This window comes from Halichoerus grypus, chromosome 13, assembly GCF_964656455.1.
Source record: "Halichoerus grypus chromosome 13, mHalGry1.hap1.1, whole genome shotgun sequence".
Classification (NCBI taxonomy): Eukaryota; Metazoa; Chordata; class Mammalia; order Carnivora; family Phocidae; genus Halichoerus; species Halichoerus grypus.
Genome location: NC_135724.1, coordinates 70,803,874 through 70,826,272, shown reverse-complemented (window position 1 = coordinate 70,826,272; position 22,399 = coordinate 70,803,874). Strand labels below are relative to the sequence as shown.

Below are 22,399 nucleotides of genomic sequence, written 5' to 3'. Positions count from 1 at the left end.
CTAAAGAAATCCACTGGTCAAAAGCAGAGGACAAAATATCTGGCCAGAAACCTGTTGTCTCCCTGTTCTATCCCGGCTCTCAGGGGTGGTCAGGGCAGGGACACCCTTGTGCCAGGCGGCTCTCCCAGGACCCGGGAGGGTGAGTCAGGTCTTCTTCCCCCAATCTCTCCTGTGTGTGTGTGTGTGTGTGTGTGTGTGTGTGTGTGTGTGTGTGTCAGTTTCTTTGTCTCTAAAATGAGAAATGTAAGAGCTTCCCAGGAGGCACACACACGTGAATTAGTTCTCATCTACCCTGGGGATAGTGGCACTGTTCTCTAAATGAGCAAAGTGGCAGATCACTGTCTTAGCCAACGTTACCTGGCCAAGACAAGACCCAGACTAGGAGCCCCCTGGCCTATGTGCTTGGGTGCTTTCATGGCACGTCCTCAACTGACTCAAAGTCCAGATCCCATGTTTTAGGAGTTTTCCTCACCTCGCTGGACTCCTGCCCTTTCTGTTCACTCTGGACTTCTGTGCTCTCATTGATGGAGTTCTCAGTCTTCCATTGGTCCGTATCCCACTCTGCCTTGGACACCTTTACTTCTTGCTGCTCACTGAGAAGCTTCATCAGGAGGCCTGTTCTGGAGATGAGCTTGGCACAGGCCAGTTGCACGTGGGTCTCAGAGCAGTCCATTTTCAAAGTCCGGATAACGTGAGAAATGAGCCTTCTCACGTCGTTGTTCGGGATGAGGGACCGTAGCTGCTGGTTTAGCTGGATTTCAAATAGGTCACCTGGGGCTGAGAGCTTCGACACAGTGAAGCCTGTGGGCTTCGGGGGCAATTCAGTGCCCACACTGTGGTTTATCCATCGTGGTTCATTGGTTTGTTTAACAGTTGGCATAAAGTTGTCTGTGGTGGCCACAGAATATGCACTGGAAAGATTCTTATGGTTCCTGAATGCAGGGAGGGTTTGTTCTGGCACAGTCATGTTTCTTGTAGAAATAGGTTTCTCAAAAACATTCTGTGCAGTAGTGTTTTCTCCAGTAGTGTTTTCTCTAAAAGGTTCTGAAAGAGTAAATAATTCTGGAAAAGGATTTTCCTGAGAACTCAGTTCTCCTGAAGATGAAAAAGCCTCCCGTGAAGGGGAATTTATGAGGCTCCTGATGGCGGAGAATGGAGGCCTCTTTGCAATCATCAGCCTATTACTGATAGGACTTTCCTTTCTGGATTTTCGACTCAGCTTGGCCTTGGGTGCTCTGTGGACCACAGGCGAGCGAGTTTTATGAAAGAGGTACTTTTTTCTGGAATGTGAGACTGGTTTAGAAGCCTTCATATTTCTAACTCTAGCATTTGCATCCTCTAAAACAAAAATGGTGTCGGTTAAGTATTTGGTTTGTTTTTCACCTCAGGTAGGGATTTTGGAGCAGTGGAGGCAGAAGGCCTGCCCAAGATGTATTGTTTCAGGAAAGAAGAGACTGCTGCCTTGTGCTCCTTTGTGAATGAAGGCTCTACTGAAGGAGTCTCCCACTAATTTCCTGGGCCTCTGCGCCATGTGAAGCTGCTCCAGCTCCCTTGGGGACGGTCTGCTGAGCCTTCTTTCTTTGGCCATATTCTCCACAAATGGCTGGGCATTCTGTTTCCCCCGGTTTCTCTGATGGCGCATTTTTTTGAGGTACCTTTTCTGTAGGCCCTTTGGGCCCTTGATAACCTTCTTTACTCTCAGAAACTTTTTCCCTACACTCTCAGCCTTGGTGAGGCTCTTTTCCTGTGCTTGGGCAGTTTCCAATTTCTTTGGAAAGATTTGGCGTTTGAATTTGGGACCAAAAAGGCCGGAATGTATAAGCATGGCAGTTTTTTCTTTCTTTTCCACCTCATCAATTTTTTCTTGAATTTCTGCATCTAACAAATTTTCTAGAAAATGGAGTTTCCTCAGTTTATTTTTGTAAGTTGAATTGTTGGGTCCAGGTTTAAGAAAAGGGTTCCCTGTGTTGTTTGTCAAGGGACCCATGGGCTTGTCTCCGTCTTGCACATTTGAAAACAGAAGTTTAATGAATGGTAATAACGTTGATTCTACATCTTCTAGATTTCCCTCTGAGAAATAAGGCAATATGTAATTCAGCGCACTAATAACATCACTTTCATCATTAAAGTCTAGCTGCTCATTCATAAAGGCTAAACTGAAGCGATTTTTGTCTGAGGATGGCTTCTCTGGCTCAATTATCAGCTCAGTACTGGTGCTCTTCTTCCGGGATTTCAATACCTTCATGAATGATCCTTCTGCATTCCTTACAGATACTTCTTCATCTGTCAACAAAAAAGAGACTAGTTTTGATAATGAAAGACTGATAGTACAGCTTTTTGTCAGTCCACAGTCATACATCCCAAATAAATTAAGAATCAACAAATATTTGAGTACCATTTAGAGAGGAGACAAACTCAAACTTGAATCTATGATTGGCAACAACAAAAGGAGAAAAGGGTATTTTTTGAAAAAGCAGCTATTTACTCAGAACCTTCCATAGTGTGGATAACTGTATTTGGGATTATTCCATGGGTTCCCCAAGGCTCGATTGTGCAGTACTCAAAAAAAGTCAAGGCTGGAAGACACTCAGCTAAACTGTGTGCAGATCTAATGTGACTCCTGGCATTCATATACCCCACCCTGCCCTGCTTCAGATGCTTCCTCCTTCCACTCTTCAGCATGCTTGTGTTCTTGCTGCCATCGCAGATGCCCATGACAACACCCACTGTTAGCAGGTCCTCATCTGGACATGCCCTCTCTACCCACCCACCAATTCCTTTGCTTGGTCCCTGCTCCCATATATTGCAGCTCACATAACATATGCTCTATGTTTTGGAGCAGTGGAGGCCTGTCCAAGATGTATTGTTTCAGGAAAGAAGAGACTGCTGCCTTGTGCTCCTTTATGAATGAAGGCTCTACTCCCACTAATTTCCTGGGCCTCTGCGCCATGTGAAGCTGCTCCAGCTCCCTTGGGGACGGTCTACTGAGCCTTCTTTCTTTGGCCATAGGTTTCTCTGATGGCGCATTTGTTTGAGTTCAATTACAAAGAGCCCTGTCCCACGACCCTGAGCCCAAGTCAAGAGTTGGATGCTTAACCAACTGAGCCACCCAGGCACCCCTAATTTCCTCTCTTTTTAAATGTAGTTTTACCTATCATATGGCAGCTGTAAACAACATAAGTTAGTTTTGCCTCTTCTTGAACTCTAAACAGAGCTCTGGCTAACGATTTCTTCTCAGTACTTGAAATTATATCTATTTATTATATTTACATATTTGTTTTTATATTATATATTTGTAAACCCCTCGAGAACTGGGATATTATTCTTGAGCCTCTATCCCAGGCATGTAAAAACAGTTCCTGGTATATAATAGATGCTCCATAAATATTTGTTGAATGAATTCAAAAAGTGACAGGTATCAATATGCAAACATACTGCTTTTATTTAAAACAAATTATCCATTTAGTATCACTGGTGAGGATAAGTACAACTTAATAATAAATAATAATAATGTCTTTATAATAATAATGATAAATTATAGTAAGTTATAATCATAATAAATAAATAATAATAAATGTCTTTCTCCACCCCCACCCCTTAATTTGTGACTCAAGCTCAATCTTTTGAGACAAGAACCTTTTGAGAATTTCATAAAAGCTATGGACCTTTTCCCTAGAAAACTGCACTTTCTTGAATATGTGCAAAGGTGTGCACGTGATTTCAATTTATGAATCATCCTTTTTGGGCACAGGTCTGTGAGGAGAATGGATTGAATTCGGAGGAGGGCCAAACTTGGGTGGATAATAAAATGATATATCACATATTTGTTGTAGATATCTCAAAATGTCATTTATTCTCATCACTACCTTGAATTGTTATTATACCTACCACTATATCTTGTTATTTAATGTGTGAACAGAAGCAGGTTTATTGCTATATCACTAATCTTTTTTAAAAAACATTTTGAAAACTGTATTTCAATATAATTTCCTTTTACTATATATTTTAAATTATTATACATTTATAAACATTATCCCAAGAACACAGTCTTCTGCAGATCATCAAATAGATATATAGAAAAAAGGTTAAAAATCCTGCCCCAGGGGACCAGTGATCCATAGTTAGGAACCTCTGCCTCAAGCTGAATTAGAAATCTGCAAATCTTACTAGATTCATGTTCTAGTATATAAACTCCCAAACACATGCTTTTTAAAAATTAATTTTTAAATTTCTATTTATTTTCTAAAAATATGTTTTATATATATGTATTCACATGGCTCAAAATTCCAAAGGTATATAGTACACAATTCAAAGTTTTTCTGCTATTCCTGTCCCTTAGCCTACCCATCCCCCTCCACTCCCTAAAGAAAAGTAACGTGCCAAATGACTTTCAGTTTTCTTACAAGTGTGGGAAATAAAATCTCCAAGTCAGACACTATCATGGGGAAATACAAACTATAAATAGTATTTAAGAAATTCATAAAATAAAAAAAATTTTGCTTGGTTCTAGCATTTCTCCAATAAGATAACAGACTAAGGGTGGGGGATCTACTTTAGTGGGATCATAACCCCTATTTTTAGATTACTATGACTACTATGTCTTCTATTACTAATTCAGAAGTCATTTATGACTTATCTACTCAAGTTGAACTAATGATACGATACACAAGCTGTCATGAAAAATGCCAGTTAATTGCTTTGAGTGTAATATTTTTTCCAAAATCATTTGTATCTACATTGACTTTTTCTACAAATCAATTAAAAAAAAGATAACAAAAAGTTGGCAAGGACAGAAAATTCAGATAAGAAATACAAATATTCAGTAAACAAAGAGAGACATTTAAATTTACAAGTCATCAGAAAACTTCAAATTCAGATGAGACCCCTTTTATTCACCCATCAGATCAGCCAAGAAATGGAGAATATCCAGTGGTGGAGGGGTGTGAGGAGGTGAATGCTGTCATGGTCTATGGGTTGGGGTGTAAGTCGGCACAACTTTTTTGAGGGCAATTAAAACTGTACATCTACATAGTCTTCATCCCAACAATTCCATTTCTAGATCTCTATTCTACAGAAATCCCTGCCCGTGTACACAAAGATGCATGGATGAGGTGGTTCACTGCAGCAATGCATGTGACAAGAAAACCGGACACAGTCTAAACATCCATCAATAGGGGAATTATTAAATTATAATACATTCATACTACGGAATTTTACGCAGGAGTTTACGGGAATGGGGTAACCCCCTATGTACTAGAAGAAAAGAAATCTAAGACCTACCATGAAGCAAAAGAATCGAGTTGTAGGATGTTACCATTTATGTAAAAGAAAAAAAGAAAGAAAGAAAATCACACAACAAACCTATTTTGTTGTCTATAAATATGTATGTAGACAAATGCATGGATAAAGGTCTGGAAGGATATATATGAAATCCAGAGTAGTGGCTATCTCAGCGGTGGGGGATCAGAACACAAGGAGGATGTTCACTATATCACTATATTCTTTCATTTTTATATATTGAGAACATAATCATGTATTCCTTGTATAATAGAATATAAGTTTAGATTGACTCTCATTTTAAAGAGAGCCTGCCAAATTTAATTTTTAAAATAAACACTGAATTGCAATCAATAGAGGTTGAATTGGGATATGGAGGGGGAAATACCTTTCCTCAGAGCTACTGACTTCAAAATTCTGGACCAAGAAGGATCTTAGAATGCAGTTCAGTTTTTTGTATTTGTATTTGGAGAGAATATACTCACAGTTTCTCAGCCCAACGGTATGGCTTCCATGTATTTTCATCAATGTAAGAAATAGAATTTCCTTCGAAATTTCTGTGAAGAAACACGGAATAAGTAAAAGAAGCATTGGCAACCTTGTGGGGAATATTCCAATGCAGAAAATACCAGCGTTCTAATTTCCCCAGCTATCAGCATCCCAGTTTGCGCAATCAATGAAGAGATGATGTGGGGCTGCGGTGCGGAAACGAGGCATCTCCCTAGAACCTGAACTTCCTATCTTGGACAAATACTGCCAGTTAATTACTTTGACTATGAGTGTTTTCTCCAAAATCACTTATGTGTCCAAAATGGCTCCTTCGTAAATCAGTGAGAAAATAATAATTCAACAGAAACATGGCCAAAATGTATCACTTATCAGCAAACAAAGGTAAAGAAATCCTAAGCCAGGCAACACAAAGCTTTGGCTCAGTGCCCTCTGTTGAAACCTCTTCAGCTGTTCGGATAAAGGAAGTTAGAAATTAGAGGAACTAACATGGAGAGATTTCTTAGACGTACTGCACAAGGAAAAGCAACAAATCACTGAGCAAGGAATAGAAAGTATTACCTCATTAGGGGAAAAATTGCAAAGGAAAGCGATGGGAAGGAAGGACACACACTGAAATGGTAACAGGAGTTATCTTACAGGTGGTAGGGAGGGTGGGGTGGGATTTTTACATTTTATCCTATATGCTTGTGCCATTTAAAAACAAACAAAACAAACAAAAAAACCCCAGTGAGAATGTATCCACGAATTGCATGTGTTTAAAAGAAGCCACGAAATGCCTGAGACTCCGTTTCATCCACTAACTCTATGTATTTTTACCTTTAGCTTTCCTCAGCAACAACTTACCTATTCAGTTTATATACACATTTTTTCTAGGGGAGTCAGAAACAAGGCAAAATAGGTACCCATCTGCCCATCTGCCTAGTGGCCATTTCCAGGAACCAGAAGCCTTCTGGTTGCTTTATGTTCCCTGAGAAAAGATGCCTAAAACTGAACTTATCTCCCTCAAACTGGCTCTCCTTCCCAACTGCTGTGTTTCCACCTGTTCTTCCGCCATTGAACTGCTCATACAGGACAGAAACTTCAAGAGTCAGGTTTCATTTTTCTCTTTCCTGGACACACCCTACCCGCTACTCTCATCAGTTACTCAGTCTTGCCGCTTCTTCCTTTGTGGTGCTCTCAGGATTTTCTTTCTACTCCTATCACAGCCACTCTGATCCGGCCCCTTGTCATTTTACTCCCAGCTTTTGCTAGAGCGTTCTATCTGGTCTCCCTAGATCAAGCTTTCCTCTCTAGATCGCTCTACATAGGGAATCAAAAACAATCCTCTTGTTTTAATGATATTTATGTCTTGCGGGAAAACTTTCAGTGACTCTCTATATCTCAGACTGTAACTTTCAAAGCCCTCTAGCTGATAGTTAAGGGTTTTCATAATCATATCTTTCACAGCGTCCTAACCTAATTCTTAATTCCTCATCAGTCTTGCAGCAGTGACTTTGCCTAGACTATACTCCCTAGTTTTGCTCTATTTAACAAATCATAGCCACTCTTTAAGTCTCAGCTAAAGTTTTAGCTGATCCATGCAGCTCTCCCTCACCTCCACACTCTATTGATTACAGATTCTGGTGAATTACAGCACCTATGGTCTGTACTTAATCATAGGTCACCTCCCTTTCTCTGCCTGTTTCCTTTCTTCCCACCTATCATTTCATGTTCTAAAGACAATGTCATACCCTCATGGATCCTACAGTACTGAGTCCTGGGCTGGGCACAAAATAGGTGCTATATATAGAAGGCCAGGGAACAAAGATGAGTTCTGAACATAACTGAGGAGTCAAATAATAATACATAACACTCATATATATGCTAGGCACCAGTGTAAGTGCTTTATATGTATTAACTCATCTAAATCTCACAATAAGCCCACAAGATGGTAACTATCATAATCCCCATTTTACGGAAAAGGAAAAGGAATCAAAAGCTAGTAAGTGACAGACCTCGGTTCAAAGCCAGGCGGTCTAGTTCCAGAATCTCTACTCTTAACCCCTTTGTTGTATCACCACCAACGAGATGGAGAGAAGGACATGTGGCTATAAAGAGGATGGAGCAAAAGTGGGAGAGTAGAGGTTAAGGAATGAAATGATGGGGATAAAAAACTGGATAAGAAAAAGGAATAAGGGCAATTGCAAGTAAAAGATTGGAGAAGGGGAAACAATAGCAAAGAGCAAAACAAAGATAAGGGACAGTTGACAAAGAAAAGGTAAAAACAGAAAGTCAACATGGGTTGGGGAGATGAGGAAGGCCCAGGAAGACCTGGAAGAAAAGGCTGCCGTGGCAAGGAGGAGGCAGAGAACAAATGAGGAAAGGCAATTCTTACAAGATGGCGAAGGTGCCGTTGTAGGGGCTGGGCTCTGGCAGCGGCACTCTGCGGAGCCTCTGCTTTGCACTGAAACCAGTACACGACAGCGTCTCATCTTTGCAGATACAGAGCTCACATAGGTTGATGTTCGTGGTAGCGTTCTCTTCTGGTTGCTCAGTTACAGTTGCGTAGGCCTTTTCTGGGGTATATTTTACAAGAGGCAGCCCTGAATGCACAGTGGGTCGTTGGGGGAAAAACTGTCTCAGACGACTCTGGGTCGTTGGGGGAAAAACTGTCTCAGATGACTCTGGTTGCGGACGTACAGTAATTTTCAGGTCCATGGGTGGAACAGTGACTCTAGTCAGGTTTGGATATTGACTCTGAACCTGTTCTGGATGGGCAAGTGTCACCTCAAGGTCCTTTGGAGGAGGAGCTATAGTCTTCTTCATGGTTGTAGAATGTGTAGGCTCTGTAATAGGTTCTGGAGTAATGGTAAGCCCCAAGCCCACATGATGAAATGTGGTACTGGGTGATGCCGGATGCTGACCTTGATCCTTACTTGGAGTTGGAGCTGTCACCTCCTGATGGAATGGATATTGAACTACAACTTCCTTAGGTGGCTCTGGAGGCTGAGTTGGGATCTCTTGCATGGTTGGAGAAGGTTCAACCTCCATATTGGATCCTGCAGTTATAGTAATTTCCAGGTCCATAGGTGGAACCGTGACTTCAGTCAGGTTTGGATGTTGACTCTGAACCTGTTCTGGATGTGCAAGTGTCACCTCAAGGTCCTTTGGAGGAGGAGCTGTAGTCTTCTTTGTGGTTGTAGAATGTGCAGCCTCCATAATAGGTTCTGGAGTAATGGTAAGCCCCAAGTCCACATGATGAAATGTGGTGCTGGGTGACGCTGGATGCTGACCTTGATCCTTACTTGGAGTTGGAGCTGTCACCTCCTGATGGAATGGATATTGAACTACAACCTCCTTAGGTGGCTCTGGAGGCTGAGTTGGGGTCTCTTGCATGGTTGGAGAAGTTTTGGTCTCTGTAGTAGGTTCTGGAGTTATGATAAGCCCCAGGTCCAAAGGTTTAACCGTGACTTTATTTAAGGTTGGATGCTGAACCCGAACCTGCTCTGACTGTGGAAATGTCACCTCAAGGTCCTTTGGAGGAGTTGTAGTCTGCTGCAGGGTTGTAGACTGTTTAACCTCTGTAGTAGATTCTGGAGTTATGGTAAGCTCCAGGTCCAAAGGTTCAACTGTCACATCTGGTGACCACCGATGCTGAGCTTGATCCTGATGTGGTGTTGGAAATGCTGCCTCTTGATATACGGGAGGTTGACATACAAGTTCCTTAGGCGGCTCTGGATGCTGATGTGGGGTCTCATGCATGGCTGGAGAAGGTTCAACCTTGGTAGTAGATCTGGAGTTATGGTAAGTTCCAGGTCCAAAGGTTTAACTGTGACTTTATTTAAGGTTGGACGGTGAGACTGAAACTGCTCTGAATGTGCAAGTGTCACCTCAAGGTCTTTTGGAGGAGATGTAGTCTTTTTCAGGGGTGTAAAATGTTCAACTTCTATAGTGGGTTCTGGACTTACAGTAAGCTCCAGGTCCAAATGTTGAACTGTTACATTGGGTGATGATGGATGCTGAGCTTGATCTTGACCTGGTGTCTGAACAATCTCCTCCTGATATACTGGAGATTGAGCTACAACAACCTCCTTAGGTGGCTCTGGAGGCTGAACTGGGGTCCCCTGCGTAGGTAGAGAAAGTTCAGTCTCCTTAGTAAATTCTGGAGTTATGGTAAGCCCCAGGTCCAAAGGTTGAACTGTGACTTCAGCCAAAGTTGGATGCTGAGTCTGAACCTGCTCTAGGTGTGCAAATGTCACTTCGAGGTCCTTTGGAGGAGCTATAGTTTTCTTCAGGGCTGTAGAATGTTCGACCTCTGTAGTGGGTTCTGGAGTTACGGTAAGCTCCAGGTCTAAAGGTTGAACTGTGACTTCAGTCAAATTTGGTTGCTGAGCCTGAACGTGCTCTGGATGTGGAAGTGTCAGCTCGGGGTCCTCTGGAAGAGATAGAGTCTGCTGCAGGGCCGTGGAATGCTCAGCCTCTGTAGTAGGTTCTGGAGTTACAGTAAGCTCCAGGTCAACAGGTTTAACAGTGGCACTGGGCAAGTTTGAATGCTGAGCTTGCTCTTGTCCTAGAGGTGGAACTGTCACCTCATTATGGACTGGAGGTTGTGCTACAACCTCCTTAGGTGGTTCTGGAGGCTGAGCTGGAGCCTCCTGCTGGGTTGGAGAAGGTTCTACCTCCTTAAGGGGCTCTAGAGGTAGAGATGGGGCTTCTTGCAGGACTGGAGAGGATTCTACCTTCTCAGGAGACTGTGGAAGCTGAGGATGAGTCTCTTGAGAGACTGGAAAAAGTTCTACTTTGTCAGGGAGTTCTAGAGGTTGAGCTGGGGTTTCCTGCTGGGCTGGAGATGGTTCTACCTTCTGAGGAGGCTCTGAAGGCTGAGCTGGGGCCTCTGGCTGTGTGGGAGAAGATTCCACCTCCTTAGGGGGCTCAGGAGATATAGCTGGGGCCTGCTGGGGGACAGGAGACTGAGCTGGAGCCTCCTGCTGAGTTGGAGGCTTGACCTCCTCAGTGGGCTTTGGAGGATGAGCTGAGACTGCATGTTCATTTGCAGATGGTTCAATCTCCTTAGGGGGCTCTGATGGCTCAGCTAGGACCTCCTGTTGGCTTGAAGCAGGTTCTACCTCGTTAGGAGGGTCTGGAGTCTGAGCTATGAGCTCCTGTTGGCCTGGAAGAGATTCATCTTTGGGGATCTCTGGAGACTGGGAAAGAGGCTTGAACTGGATTGGAGAAAATTCAATCTGCTCAGGGGGAACTGGAGCCTGAGCAGGGACCTTCTGCTGCACTGGAGAATGTTCAACCTTAGTTGGCACTGCAGTTATGGAAGCCTCCAGATCTACAGGTTTAACTGTGATACTGGGCAACATTGGATGCTGAGCTTGACCGGGACCTAGAGGTGAGAATGTCACCTCATGATGTACTGGAGCCTGAGATACAATATCTGTAGAGGACTCTGGAGGCTGAGCTGGGTGCTCATACTGAACTGGAGAAGGCCCAATCCCCTCATTGGGCTTTGGATGTTGAGCTGGGACCGCATGCTGGACTAGAGAAGGTTCTACACCCACAACAGGCACTTGAGACAGAGCTGGGCTCCACTGCTGGCTTGGAGGAAGCTCAATTTCCTCAGGAAGATCTTCAGGCTGAATTGGGACTCCCTGCTCGACTGGAAAAGGTTCAAAATTTTCAGGGGGTGCTGGATGCTGACCTGGGACCTCCTGCTGGATTGGAGAAGGTTCCAACTGCTCAGGGGACACTGCAGACTGAGCTGAGGCCTCTTGTTGGGGTAGAAAAGTTTCAACCTCATTAGTGGACTCTGGAGTTATGGTAAGTGCCAGATCCACAGGTTTAACAGTGACACTGGGCAACAGCAGAAGCTGAGTTTGACTCTGACCTAGAGGAGAAACTGTTACCATATGATGCTCTGGAGAGGAAGCTGGGACCTCCTCCTGTTGGGCTGGAGAAGGTTCAACCTCACCAGAAGGCTCTGGATGCTGAGCTGTGGCTTCCTGCTGGGTGGCAGAAGGGTTAACTTCCTCAGAGGTCTGTAGTTGCTGACTTGGGGCCTCCTGATGGCTTGCAGGTTTAACCTCCCCAAGGGGATTTGGATGCTGAACTGTGGCCTCTGACTGGGCTGGAGAAGGCTCAATCCCCTCAAGAGACTCTGGATACTGAGTTGGGGTCTCTGGTTGGGTTGGAAAAGGCTCACCCTCCTCTGGGACCTGAGGGTGCTGAGCTGGGGACTCCTCCTGGGTTGTAGGTTTGATCCCCTCAGAGGTCTGTAGGTGCTGAGCTGGGGCTTCTTGTTGGGTTGGAGAAGGTGCAATCTGCTCAGATGTCTGTGGATCCTCACCCTGGCTCTCCTCCTGGGTTGAAGATTCACCCTTCTCAGGGGTGTGTGGAAATTGAGCTGGAGCCTCCTCCTGGGATGGAGATGGTTTTCCTTCCTCAGGGGCTTGTGGATGCCGGACTGGGGCCTCCTGCTGGGTTGAAGGTTTAACTTTCTCAGGAGTCTGTGGATGATGACCCTGGCTCTCCTCCTGTATTGAGGAAGGTTCAGCCTCTACAGGGGTCTGTGGAAGCTGAGCTGGGGCCTCCTGCTGGGCTGGAAGATGTTCACCCTCTTCCTGGGTCTCTGGAGGTTTGGCCAGGGCCTCCTCCTGGGTTGAAGATGGTTCACCCTCGGGGCCCTGTGATTGCTGAGCCAGGGCCTCCTGTTGGGTTGTGGGAGGTTTAACTTCTCCAGGATACTCGGGATGCTGAACTGACGTTTCCTGCTGTGTTGGAGGTTTCTCCTGTGTGGTAGATTCTGGGGATTCAGTCGGAGTCTCCTGTTGAACTGGCAAAGGTTCAGCTTCCTCAGGGGACTGTGGAGGCAGAGTTGGGGCTTCATGCTGGGTTGCAAATGGTTCCACATTAAGGGGCACAGAGGGCTGAGCTGCAGCCTCCTGCTGAACTGGCAAAGGTTCACCCACCTCTGTAATGGGTTCTGGTGTTATAGTAACCTGCACATCTGCAGGTTTAACACTGACATCGGGCAGGTTTAAATGTTGAACATGATGGTGACCTGGAGGCGAAACGGTCACCTCATGATGCCCTAGAGGTTGAGCTGGGTGCTCCTGCTGGGTTGGAGAAGGTTCCACCTCCTCAGAAGGCAGCTCTGGAGGCTGAGCTGGTTGTTCTTGCAGGGTTGCTGAAGATTCTATCTCTCCCGGAGACTGAGCTGGGGTCTCCTGCTGGGTTGAAGATTCTGCCTCATTAGGGAGCTCTGCAGGCTGAGCTGAGGTCTCCTCCTGGGTTGAGGAAGGTTCAGCTTCTCCAAAAGGCTCTGGAAGCGGAGCTGGGGGCTCCTGCTGAGCTGGAGAATGTTCTGCCTCTTCAGGATTCTCTGGGGGCTGAGCTGGGATCTCCTGCTGAGTCAGAGAAAGTTCAAATTCCTCACTAGGTTCAGAAAGCAGAGCTGGTGGTTCCTGTACACTTGGAGGCTTAGCTTCCTCAGGAGGCTCTGAAGGCTGAGCTGGGGTCTCCTGTTGAGTTAGAAAAGGTTCAAACCCCTCAGGAGACTCAGAAGGCTGAGCTGGTTGCTGCTCACTTGAAGGCTCAACCGCCTCTGGAGGCTTAGCTGAGGTCTCTTGCTGGGTTGGAGAAGGTTCTGCTTCCTCAGTATGCTCAAGAGGCTGAGGTGGAGCCTCCTGCTGGGCTGTAGAAGATTCAACCTCCTTAGCCGGCTCTGGAGTTACAGTAAGTTCCACATCCGCAGATTTATGTGTAACACTGGAAAACCTTAAATAAGTTGGAAGGGCTTATAGGTTGAGTTCAGAGCCCCCTGAGCTCAGGAGCAAGAGGGCCCGAAGCAGCAAAGACCAGCCTCCTCGGGGTGCTCTGCTGGCCGACCCAGACTAGGAGCCCCCCGGCCTATGTGCTTGGGTGCTTTCATGGCACGTCCTAAACTGACTCAAAGTCCAGATCCCATGTTTTAGGAGTTTTCCTCACCTCGCTGGACTCCTGCCCTTTCTGTTCACTCTGGACTTCTGTGCTCTCATTGATGGAGTTCTCAGTCTTCCATTGGTCCGTATCCCACTCTGCCTTGGACACCTTTACTTCTTGCTGCTCACTGAGAAGCTTCATCAGGAGGCCTGTTCTGGAGATGAGCTTGGCACAGGCCAGTTGCACGTGGGTCTCAGAGCAGTCCATTCTCAAAGTCCGGATAACGTGAGAAATGAGCCTTCTCACGTCGTTGTTCGGGATGAGGGACCGTAGCTGCTGGTTTAGCTGGATTTCAAATAGGTCACCTGGGGCTGAGAGCTTCGACACAGTGAAGCCTGTGGGCTTCGGGGGCAATTCAGTGCCCACACTGTGGTTTATCCATCGTGGTTCATTGGTTTGTTTAACAGTTGGCATAAAGTTGTCTGTGGTGGCCACAGAATATGCACTGGAAAGATTCTTATGGTTCTTGAATGCAGGGAGGGTTTGTTCTGGCACAGTCATGTTTCTTGTAGAAATAGGTTTCTCAAAAACATTCTGTGCAGTAGTGTTTTCTCCAGTAGTGTTTTCTCTAAAAGGTTCTGAAAGAGTAAATAATTCTGGAAAAGGATTTTCCTGAGAACTCAGTTCTCCTGAAGATGAAAAAGCCTCCCGTGAAGGGGAATTTATGAGGCTCCTGATGGCGGAGAACGGAGGCCTCTTTGCAAGCATCAGCCTATTACTGATAGGACTTTCCTTTCTGGATCTTCGACTCAGCTTGGCCTTGGGTGCTGTGTGGACCACAGGCGAGCGAGTTTTATGAAAGAGGTACTTTTTTCTGGAATGTGAGACTGGTTTAGAAGCCTTCATATTCCTAACTCTAGCATTTGCATCCTCTAAAAACAAAAATGGTGTCGGTTAAGTCTTTTGATTTGTTTTTCACCTCAGGTAGGGATTTTGGAGCAGTGGAGGCAGAAGGCCTGCCCAAGATGTATTGTTTCAGGAAAGAATTGTGCTCCTTTGTGAATGAAGGCTCTACTGAAGGAGTCTCCCACTAATTTCCTGGGCCTCTGCGCCATGTGAAGCTGCTCCAGCTCCCTTGGGGAAGGTCTACTGAGCCTTCTTTCTTTGGCCATATTCTCCACAAATAGCTGGGCATTCTGTTTCCCCCGGTTTCTCTGATGGCGCATTTTTTTGAGGTACCTTTTCCGTAGGCCCTTTGGGCCCGTGACAACCTTCTTTACTCTCAGAAACTTCTTCCCTACACTCTCAGCCTTGGTGAGGCTCTTTTCCTGTGCTTGGGCAGTTTCCAATTTCTTTGGAAAGATTTGGCATTTGAATTTGGGACCGAAAAGGCCGGAATGTATAAGCATGGCAGTTTTTTCTTTCTTTTTCACCTCATCAATTTTTCTTGAATTTCTGCATCTAACAAATTGTCTAGAAAATGGAGTTTCCTCAGTTTATTTTTGTAAGTTGAATTGTTGGGTCCAGGTTTAAGAAAAGGGTTCCCTGTGTTGTTTGTCAAGGGACCCATGGGCTTGTCTCCATCTTGCACATTTGAAAACAGAAGTTTAATAAATGGTAATAATGTTGATTCTACATCTTCTAGACTTCCCTCTGAGAAATAAGGCAATATGTAATTCAGCGCACTAATAACATCACTTTCATCATTAAAGTCTAGCTGCTCATTCATAAAGGCTAAACTGAAGCGATTTTTGTCTGAGGATGGCTTCTCTGGCTCAATTATCAGCTCAGTACTGGTGCTCTTCTTCCGGGATTTCAATACCTTCATGAATGATCCTTCTGCATTCCTTACAGATACTTCTTCATCTGTCAACAAAAAAGAGACTAGTTTTGATAATGAAAGACTGATAGTACAGCTTTTTGTCAGTCCACAGTCATACATCCCAAATAAATTAAGAATCAACAAATATTTGAGTACCATTTAGAGAGGAGACAAACTCAAACTTGAATCTATGATTGGCAACAACAAAAGGAGAAAAGGGTATTTTTTGAAAAAGCAGCTATTTACTCAGAACCTTCCATGGTGTGAATAACTGTATTTGGGATTATTCCATGGGTTCCCCAAGGCTCGATTGTGCAGTACTCAAAAAAAGTCAAGGCTGGAAGACACTCAGCTAAACTGTGTGCAGATCTAATGTGACTCCTGGCATTCATATACCCCACCCTGTCCTACTTCAGATGCTTCCTCCTTCCACTCTTCAGCATGCTTGTGTTCTTGCTGCCATCACAGATGCCCATGACAACACCCACTGTTAGCAGGTCCTCATCTGGACATGCCCTCTCTACCCACCCACCCATTCCTTTGCTTGGTCCCTGCTCCCATATATTGCAGCTCACATAACATAAGCTCTAAACAGAAAGAAACCCACTATGTCCACCCTGGCTCTTTGCTTAAATTTGGGCAGGGATCTGGGGTCTAGGTTAAGAGATGTCCCAGGTGTGAGAGATATGTCAATGTGGAATGTTCAATAAATCAATGGAATGATACTTGAGGTTTTAAAATGCACAAGGGATAAAGAATCTTTTGCCAGATGCCTACTTCACTTTCATTTCTAGTATTTCCAGCTTTATTTAGGGAACTGTCCAGAGCTTCCAACTACCTGAAGGTCAAGTGTACAGCTTGTGTAGACTGCACAGCATTGTGCTGCTGGGTTTCTTTTCCAGAAGAATTGGAAATATCTTTAGTGGTGGTGGTGAGGGTCAGAGGAGGTCACGAGAAAGGAGGAGCAACAGGCTTGCAGAGAGTGCAAAATGAGACACTTGAATGCTAGGCTACAGCACTTAACACCTCTGATCACAGTTTTCCTCACCTGTAAAAGGAGATTCAACATGCCTCTTCTGTCCACCTCTAAGGGAGAAGGGAGTAATATAATTGGTAAAAAAATTGTTTTGAAAAATAAGCAACACTGTACTTACAGAAGTAGCAAAGTATTATTTCTGATGTACCCTAGATCATTGATAAGGACCCGTATTCCATCTATCCAAGTGCAAAAGCACATTTTGGAAGTCATCAAGTTAGTGCCAATAAAACATAGTATACAGAAAAATACTTAAAAGCACCTGAGTGTTTTTGTCGGGCTCCCTGCTCGGCAGGGAGTCTGCTTCTCCCTCTGACCCTCCCCCCTCTCATGTACTCGCTCTCTCTCATTCTCTCTCTCTCAAATAAATAAATAAAAAAAAACAATCTATAAAAAAAAAAAAAAAGGGCGCCTGGGTGGCTCAGTTGGTTAAGCGACTGCCTTCGGCTCAGGTCATGATCCTGGAGTCCCTGGATCGAGTCCCGCATCGGGCTCCCTGCTCGGCAGGGAGTCTGCTTCTCCCTCTGACCCTCCCCCCTCTCATGTACTCACTCTCTCTCATTCTCTCTCTCTCAAATAAATAAATGAAAAAAAAATTTATAAAAAGCACCTGAGTGTTTTTGGACAGAAAAGCTTAAGATTCAGAACGAGTTCAGAGTTGGACAATCCAAGAATAGAAGAGCCCTCTCTATCCATTAGAAGGTAGCAGCTTCTGGTTAGGGAACAGAAAGTCTCAGCCTCTGAATAAAACTTTTTTATAAATCAGCATTACTTTTACTCTTATATTACTTGTAAAAATAAAAAAATAAACAAAAATGTACCTTTACCTGTCCTATAAAACAAAGGGCACCTGAGATCTAATGCATATAAAATCAGTTTACAGGGGCGTCTGGGTGGCTCGGTTGGTTAAGCGACTGCCTTTGGCTCAGGTCATGATCCTGGGGTCCTGGGATCGAGCCCCACATCAGGCTCCCTGCTCAGCCGGAAGCCTGATTCTCCCTCTCCCACTCCCCCTACTTGTGTTGCCCCTCATGCTGTCTCTCTCTCTGTCAATTAAATAAATAAATAAAATATTTTTAAAAATCAGTTTACAAACTGTGATGCACTATATGAACAAGTTTTCATTTGGGGGTAATTAATTTAATAACATGACTGAGAATCTGACTTTTAACAAAGGAATAGTTCTTAGAAATTTAGAGATATGAGGAGTGTTTCGGTGGCTCAAGCATACAACTCTTGGTTTTGGCTCAGGTCATGATCTCAAGGTCATGGGATCGAGCCCCGCGTTGGGCTCCACACTCAGCGGGGAGTCTGCTTGAGATTCTCTCCCTCTGCCCCTCCCTCGACTCACGTGCTCTCTCTCTCTCAAATAAATAAATAAATCTTTTTTTAAAAAAGAGAGATTTAGGGATTTGACTCTGAATGAATAAAAATAATGCAATGACATCATTAGTTAAAAATTTTATCATTGTTGATTAAAAAGAAAAAAAATAAATAAAATAAAAATTAAAAAATTTATCATGAGGCAATTCAGACTCAACACAATGTGTGGCATTTGTCAGACATTCACTGTCACAATGCAGCTTGACTGTCTTGCAGACAACCTCAATATTATTTTTGAATTGGCAGAGACAGCAGGCCATATGGCTAGGTAAAATCCTATAAATGGAAACACAGAGAATTAAATTAGTGCTAAAGGAGTTACTTGAGTAGGCATGCCAAGGGCATCACAGGGCTGTGCAAAAAGGAATTCTTGAGGCATATGGCCTGGATGTTTGGGCAGGGACCAGTTGGCCAATTGCTGCTCTTGAATATTGTAAATAAATAGAAGGACAGAGGTGTCCAACAGAAAGGTAAGGATGGTAGGGGGTATGGTATGCCTAGAATAAGATAAAGATGAGAACTGGGTGACACTGATCTGTAGTTTAGTTCAGAAGTATCTCCTTCCAACCCAAAAGTCTCACTTTGGGTTGAGAGCACACAGGAAGAAGGTAGATTTCTAAGAAGAGTCTGAATAAGTCTGAAATATGACCCATACTGAAGATAGAAAGCAATCAATCAAAACTGACCCCAAATCTACACAGATATTACAATTAGCAGACAAGGACATTTAAAAAGTTGTTGTAACTGGGGTGCCTGGGTGGCGCAATCATTTAAACATCTGACTCTTGGTTTCAGCTCAGGTCATGATCTCAGGGTCATGAGATCAAGCCCCACACTGGGCTCCTAGCTCAGCGTGGAGTCTGCTTGAGATCCTCTCTCCCTCTCCCTCTGCCCCACCCGCTCATGCTCTCTCTCTCTCAAATAAATAAATCTTTTAAAAAAAGTTATAACTGTATTTCATATGTTAAAAAAACCCAGGCTAAAAAACCCATGCCTCTACTTAACTCAGTGAGTTGTACAACAACTTCAAGTGGCCTGATATATGTGTACTTAGAGTGAATGAAGGAGAGGAAATATAAGAAATTTTGAAAAAATAATAGCCTAAAATTTTCCAAACAGGCAAACCCAATAAACCCACAAATCCGAGAAGGTCAATAAACTCTAAGCACAAGAAACATGGACAATGGGGGCGCCTAGGTGGCTCAGTCGTTAAGCGTCTGCCTTCGGCTCAGGTCATGACCCCAGGGTCCTGGGATCGAGCCCCACATCGGGCTCCCTGTTTGGCGGGAAGCCTGCTTCTCCCTTTCCCACTCCCCCTGCTGTGTTCCCTCTCTCGCTGTGTCTCTCTCTGTCAAATAAATAAATAAAAATCTTAAAAAAAAAAAAAAAGAAACATGGACAAAACTACATGAAGGCACATCATAATCAAACTGCTCAAAACCATCAATAAAGAGAACATCTTCAAAGCAGCCAAAGGAAAAAAACACACACACAACATATAGAGAAACAAAGATAATAATGACAACATATTTCTTGTTGGAAATAATGGAACTCAGTCTTTAAAGCAGTGAAGAGGAGAGGGGACCCAACAACTATCAAGCTAATATTCTATATTCAGATCTTTCAAAAACTAAAGCAAAACAAAGACTATCTGAGGCATGCAAAAGCTGAAAGAATTCATCACTAGTAGACTTACACCGTAGAAATGCTAAAGGAAATATTTTTAAGCGGAAGGAAAATGATACCAGATGGAAATGTGGATCCACCTAAAAGAATGAGGAACAGTAGAACTGGTAACTACATAGGTAAATATATAAGATTTTTCTTACTATTTAAATATCCAAATACAATGTGATTTCACTTATATGTAGAATCTTTAAAAAAAGACAAATGAACAAACAACAACAACAAAAAAGAGAGAATCACACTCATACATATGGAGAACAAACTGGTGGTTGCTAAAGCAGAGAGGGTGGGGATATGGTCAAAATAGGTGAAAAGGATTAAGAGGTACAAACTTCCAGCTATAAAATAAATCAGTCACCGGATGAAAAGTATAATGTAGGGAATACAGTCAATAATACTGTAATACACTTATTGTGGTGAGCATTTCAAAATGTATATAATTGTTGAATCACTATGTTGTACATCTGAAACTAATTTAATATTACATCAACTATACTTCAATAAGAGAGTTAACTTATTGGTTAAACAAAAAACATAATATGGTGTGATGTTTATAAGTAAAAGTAGGGGCGCCTGGGTGGCTCAGTCGTTAAGCGTCTGCCTTCGGCTCAGGTCATGATCCCAGGGACCTGGGATCAAGCCCCGCGTCGGGCTCCCTGCTCAGCGGGAAGCCTGCTTCTCCCTCTCCCACTCCCCCTGCTTGTGTTCCCTCTCTGGCTGTCTCTCTCTATCAAATAAATAAATAAAATCTTTATTAAAAAAAAAAAAAAGTAAAATGTATGAAAACAATAGCACAAAGGCCAGGAGGGGAAAAATGGAAGTATACTATGTATTGTAAGGTTCTTATACCAATCACGAAATCATATAATATAATTTGAAGATAGTTTGTGATAAGTTAAAGATGAACACTACAAACCATTAAGCAACTACTAAAATAACAAAACCTGAGTTGTAACTAGTCAACAAATAAAATAATAAAATGTACTCAGTCAATCCAAAAGCAGGAAGAAAAAGAAGAAAAAAAACGAAACAAAGAACAGATGGGACACATAGAAAATATTAGACAGTAGCTTTAAATGTAATCATATAAATAATTACATTAAATATAAATGGTATAATCACCCTAATTAAAAGATAGAGTTGTCACACCAGATAAAAAAGCACAAGCCAAAACTACATGCTGTCTACAAGAATGATCTTCAACAGAAAGATACAAGTAGGTGAAAAGTATGGAAAAAATTATGCTATGCTAACACTAATCAAAATAGACCTTGAGTGGTTATATTACTCTAAGACAAAGTCAATTTCAGCAAAGAATATTACCAAGGATAAAGGAGGTTATTCCATCATGATAGAAATGTCAACTAATAAAAAAGACATAACCTAAATATTTATGCATCTGATAAAAGAACTTCAAAATATATTAAGGAGAATGGCAAAGAGAAACAAATACATACACAATTGTAGTTGGAGATTTCAATACCCCTCTCTCAATAATTGACAGAAAAAAAATATAAAAAATCAGTAAAGATATAGCAGACTTGAACACTATCAACCTACTTGATCTAATTGATATTTATAGATCACTCCACCCAAAATCAGAATACACGTTTTTTTCAAGTAGACACATAATATTTACCAAAATAGACCATATTCTCATCTATTACCAGAATACATGGATATAAAACAAGACTCAATACATTTCAAAGGATTTCAGTTATTCAACAGATGTTCTGTGACCACAATGGAATTCAATTAGAAATTAACAGATTTGAAAAATCTCCAAATATTTGGAAACTAAACAATACATTTCTAAGGAACCCTGTGGGTAAAATAAAGCAAAAGGGAAATTAAGAACTATTTTTTTTACTGACTGAAATTGAAAACATGTCAACATGTTGCTAACACAGTGTTCAGCTTCCCCAGCGTCCACTTTTAAGAAACTAGAAAAAGAAAATTAATCACTGAGTAAGGAGAAGAAATAGCATAATAAAGATCAAGGCAGAAATAAAATGGAAAACAGAAAAATAGAGAGGTCAGTGAAATGAAAAGACAGTTTTTAGAGAAGGTAAATAAAATTGATATACCTCTAGCCATATTGATCAAGAAAAGACAAGAGAAGACACAAATTATCAATAACAGAAACGAGAGGGGTGACATCAATACAAATTCTACATATATTAAAAGGATAATAAGGGCATATTATAAACTAATTCATGTCAATCAATTCAAAATGAAATGGACAGAGTCCTTAAAGACATAAACTACTCAAAAATAAATATGTAACTTAAATAGCACTATTAAAGAAATAGAGTGTGTAGTTTACAACCTTCCCACATAGAAAGCTTCAAACACACATGCTTCACTGGTGAATTCTACCAAACATTTAAGGAAGAAATAATGCCAATTCTACACAAACTCTACCAGAGAATTGAAGAGAAGGGAAAACTTCCCAACTCATTTTTAAGGCCAACTTTTGCTTTATCAAAACTAGACAAAGACATTACAAGAAAAGAAAGCAACAGACCAATATCTCTCATGAGCACAGATGCAAAATTCTAAACAAAATTTTACTATATCAAATCCAACAATATATGAAAAGATGCTAGCTACATTATGAAGTGGGGTTTATCTCAGGATTGCAAGATTGGTTTAATATTTGAAAATCAATGTAATTTACCCAAGTTAATAAACTAAAAAAATTATACAATCATTGTAATAGACGGAGAAAAAGTATCTGACAAATCTAACATCCATTCCTGATTACAAATTAAAAAAAA

The 22,399-nt window shown here is 42.5% G+C and overlaps 2 protein-coding genes and 2 pseudogenes across 2 annotated transcripts; all 4 read right to left on the bottom strand.

The window, feature by feature from the left end:
- Positions 1–186: 186 nt before the first annotated feature.
- On the bottom strand, positions 187–8,299 carry LOC144379920 (leucine-rich repeat-containing protein 37A2-like; annotated as a pseudogene).
- Positions 8,158–9,386, bottom strand: LOC144379752 (leucine-rich repeat-containing protein 37A2-like). The gene has a single exon (XM_078060108.1). The coding sequence runs from the start codon at positions 9,160–9,162 to the stop codon at positions 8,158–8,160; it is 1,005 nt and encodes a 334-aa protein (XP_077916234.1). The 5' UTR covers positions 9,163–9,386.
- LOC144379919 (uncharacterized) lies at positions 9,386–13,688 on the bottom strand. The gene has a single exon (XM_078060726.1). The coding sequence runs from the start codon at positions 11,679–11,681 to the stop codon at positions 9,399–9,401; it is 2,283 nt and encodes a 760-aa protein (XP_077916852.1). The 5' UTR covers positions 11,682–13,688; the 3' UTR covers positions 9,386–9,398.
- Positions 13,689–13,698: 10 nt separating this feature from the next.
- The window catches only part of LOC144379751 (leucine-rich repeat-containing protein 37A-like), a 55,504-nt pseudogene continuing 46,803 nt past the window's right edge, over positions 13,699–22,399 (bottom strand).

Coding starts and splice junctions, on each gene's coding strand:
- LOC144379752 (XM_078060108.1), bottom strand. CDS start 9,162: ATGCAAGAGACCCCAACTCAGCCTCCAGAGCCACCTAAGGAGGTTGTA.
- LOC144379919 (XM_078060726.1), bottom strand. CDS start 11,681: ATGGTAACAGTTTCTCCTCTAGGTCAGAGTCAAACTCAGCTTCTGCTG.